This window comes from Centruroides sculpturatus, unplaced genomic scaffold, assembly GCF_000671375.1.
Source record: "Centruroides sculpturatus isolate CEXI.00-Female unplaced genomic scaffold, Cexi_2.0 scaffold202, whole genome shotgun sequence".
Lineage (NCBI taxonomy): Eukaryota > Metazoa > Arthropoda > Arachnida > Scorpiones > Buthidae > Centruroides > Centruroides sculpturatus.
Genome location: NW_019384441.1, coordinates 107,310 through 111,389, shown reverse-complemented (window position 1 = coordinate 111,389; position 4,080 = coordinate 107,310). Strand labels below are relative to the sequence as shown.

Below are 4,080 nucleotides of genomic sequence, written 5' to 3'. Positions count from 1 at the left end.
ATGTACTTAGGACAATTAGGGAAGTTTGATGGATATGCATCCGACGTTAATGCCCAGCGATCTCGTGGAATTTCTACTTTCTGTCCATTTATAACATGGGAGAAGATTTTTAAAATAAATCTACTCGCAAAATGTACGTCACAAACGTAACATTTATTTGTTAGCATCTTGTCGTCTCGTGGAATGCATCGCATCCACTCCTCAATCTTATCTCTAGGAACACGAAATAAATGTCTCTTCTTCTTTCTTATTCTTCTTTGTTTATATGGAGAATTTAGCACTTCATAAATGTCTCTTCTCGTTCGATGACTTATATCCTGCCTTGCATCCTGGCACAAAGCACGTTGGCATTTTTATGTAGCTAAAAAAAACAATTATAGGTCAAAATCACTTACTTCAGTATATACCTAGCAAGAACAACGCTCTCCTGTTAACAGTGGCGCCAACTAGCGGCAAATATTGTCTCTAGCTAAGTTTGAACTATTAGTCGAAAGACCAGTTAATCTACCGATTCTGGCCATGTCTTGGGCTACTCAAATATTTTACGTTTTTGATACTAAATTAACTTCTGAAGTATAATTTTTATTGTTTTTATATTTTTCAATATATTTATTTTGTTTGTACAAAATAAAAAAATAATTTTTAACGATACAATAGTCTTCGTTAGGCTTAACATCAACGAAAATCCAAAGCGAAGCGACACGCAACGGAGAAAAATTTCAACATGGGATAGGTTATATTTTTCGTACATAATCGGTTATCCGAAACATCGATCTTCCGAACAGCCCCCGTCCCCAATTGATTCGGATAATCTACTCTCTACTGTAATAAAATCTATAGCAAATTTAATATGAACGTTATTTTAAGTATACATAGCGCCATCTATCGGAAAACAATGTATCTATTAAAAATATTCTTTAAATAAGAATTACAAGAATAACGATAACAAATTCTATTAAAAGTATTAAGTAGTAACCTCGAATGATTTTATACAATTATTTAAAAACTAAAACAAAATAAATACCCCTGGCGGGACTCGAACCCGCAATCCCCGGTTTAGGAGACCGATGCCTTATCCATTAGGCCACAGGGGCTTCGACTTGTCCTTCTTTAAAATAGTTTTTAAATCCGAAATAAAATTATTACTTTTGTGACGTATAATAATTGTCATTTTCTTATAGAAGAAGACACAAATAATAATACCTTACAATTATAATAACGTATATCGAATAGTTTCAATTAATTATAATAAATTAACCCATTGTCTAAATGAATAAATCTACCTGAAATCTGCTAATGCTTTTCTAACAAAGAATAATTTACAAAAAAATCTATATTTAATTTATACAATTAAACGAACTCATGCTTAATTACTCAATTTTCATTTCCATGTACCGATTAAATTGTTAAAACAACCAATCAGAAAATGTAAAAAAAAATTCCCTACTGCCGTTATTAGACGAGGAGGGAGAGTTTAAAAATGTCAAGCAGAAACTTGTTGCTGCTCTACGTATTTTTTACGTTGATAAAAACTTTAAAATTTCAAACGGAAGATCATTTCAATATGGCAAAATTTGAACTTTTACCAACTCAACAGCTGGAAATGATGGATGGTAAAAATCGTTACGAACTTTTACGTAATCAAATACCATTGTACGGTGATTGCTGGATTAAAGCTGTGGAAGAATTGCATTTGGGATGTAAACAATTAAACGAAGAAATACAAAGTAGATTGGCTTTCTCATTTGCCAGATGTTTTCTTCTAAAACTCGGATTGAAAATTGATCCCTGCCCATCGCATGTAGATATTGCAGAATGCATGAAGGATATGAATGAAAGAATTTTTACTTCTTACACTGAATTTTTTACGCATACTCAAAGTATATGCTTCTTCTTACAGAGCCAAGTTTGGCAAAACGAAGTTGAAGGTACTGTTCGTAAACTGTCGGCAACTTCGAAACGGTTGAGTTATAAGTTGGAACTGGCCTCGGAGAAGCAAATGGAAATATTAAAATTACAGAGTGTCTCTCTGGATGAACAGCAGAAAATGTTGAAATCTGGTAATGATCTTAATAGCCAAATTGAAAAGTCCAGAGAGAATATTAAAAATGTCTTTCAGGAGCTTAAATCTACTACTCAAGAACACAGAATTTTAATTTTTGAAGTCTTTGAGCAGATTAATAAATTAAATGCTCTTATTTTAGGTGGTTTTGTTGGGTTTTATACCATAGTGTTTTATGTAGTGTCAATTTTTGTTTCATATTTATTGACTTCCACTACAAGAACTCAAGATGCTCGGTTATGGTTATTTATCATTATGACTTTAAACTGTATAGGAGAACAAATAATATGTTCATATAGTATGAAAGAGGAAAGTGAAAGAAATAAGTTATTACAAGATGACGTAAGTATTTTATAATTTTTAAAATTCATAATAGTAAAAATAGTATTTGGATGAAATACAGAATGTGTACATAGATACATAGTTTTTGATATAACACGTGGATTCCTTCCACTTTCAGAAATTTTTTCGAAAAATGGCATGTTCCATATTTTTCAAAAACATTCGAATTAAAGAATCCAGTTATAACGAAAGGTATAAAAAAGTAAGCCTGAAGAAGATCCCAGGAGGGGAATCGAAAACGTTTGCCGATTTTAAAGAATTTCGCACCGGTTACTGGTTAATTGTAGATAGTTGTTTATTTGAAGTATATACAACCCGGTGTGGTGAGAAAGCACATTAATTGTGTACATAGAATTTTCATTCATTTTTTATAATACTTTCCAATTGAAAACTGTGATCTGATAAGTCCTACAAATTGATAGTAAATTCAAAAGTAGCTATTAAGAAGAGTAAATAAGCATCTTTACCTGTCATAACAATCCATTATGTATGGGTATACACAGTGGCGTAGCTACATATTCAGCGCCCTGGAGCGAGTCGAATCGGTGCACTCCTTGTTCCTCAGAAGAGGTCTGGCAAAATTTATTTTGAAAATTTTATTTAAAAACATATCTAATTATTTTGATTTAAAATTTTACTTAATAACAATTTATTTGAGATTTGAGGCATTTCAACAACAAGGTATTCAATTTAATAAATCTTATAATGTAATGAAGATGGGTTGATAATAATAATAATAAGCGCAGAGCCCAAATGGTTAGGAGTCAAAAGCTGAAATTTCGTACACAGTTAGGATATGTCATGCCAATGCACACTAAGAAGGGATTTTTTGAAATTCCCCCGCAGGTGGAGAGGAAGACGGAATTACTTTTTATGCATATTATACAAAACGTATACATAAATACCTATTTATTTTAAAAAAAATTGGAGGGCAATTCAGATAATCAAATTTCTGGATAATTGGAGTTTTACTGTATTTGTTAAGGAAGCTATTCAGATAAATTTATATCCAGTCCAAATTGTTTTTCTCGGAGCAAAAAATTTATACGACTCAGATACTTTGAATAATAATGTAGGGCCAAGAAGGGATAAATTTAAAAATGAAATTAACAATAATATGCAATATATATCATCATTGTCTCCATTGCCATTTAGACTGCCGAGCCTTCAATCAGCGACATGTGGGAACAATTGAGTCAGAGATAGATGCCTCATTTACAACAACACAACCCGTTTATTATACATGAAAGAAGCTTACAAGATTCTCGCGATCTTGGAAATTCTATGTCGGCTGCAGCCTCTGGGTCTTCCTCTCCTTTCCAAGATAGTCCCATTTTGGAGGAGTGTCCCTGGTTCACCAATGATCAATTCCATCGCCATCTCGATGACTCCAGGATAATGCAGTCGACTTCTGTTGATGGAAAGATGTCAAGATGTCAATCCAATGTCAGGAGATGGAAACGAAGATGGGTACAAGACACACACACACAACAATAGATCCGTCACTTGGAACTTTCGGGAGAAGGAGCCGTCGTGTCCTTGAATTTCTGGGGTTTTGTTTGTTTTCCTCCGATTCCACTTTCCGATTGGTCTCTCCTTGTTATCTGATGACAATTCGAAACCTTTCAGGGGCACAGGAGAGGTCAAAATCAAAGTTTAATTCGATCTCCAACCAG

At 33.2% G+C, this 4,080-nt stretch overlaps 1 protein-coding gene and 1 non-coding gene across 2 annotated transcripts; one reads left to right on the top strand and one right to left on the bottom strand.

Annotated features, from left to right (window-relative positions):
• Nucleotides 1-1,021: 1,021 nt before the first annotated feature.
• Nucleotides 1,022-1,094, bottom strand: Trnar-ccu. The gene has a single exon. It is a non-coding gene; the product is annotated as a tRNA-Arg (tRNA).
• Nucleotides 1,095-1,196: 102 nt separating this feature from the next.
• LOC111620155 lies at nucleotides 1,197-4,080 on the top strand. Its single transcript, XM_023362024.1, has one exon. The coding sequence runs from the start codon at nucleotides 1,481-1,483 to the stop codon at nucleotides 2,417-2,419; it is 939 nt and encodes a 312-aa protein (XP_023217792.1). The 5' UTR covers nucleotides 1,197-1,480; the 3' UTR covers nucleotides 2,420-4,080.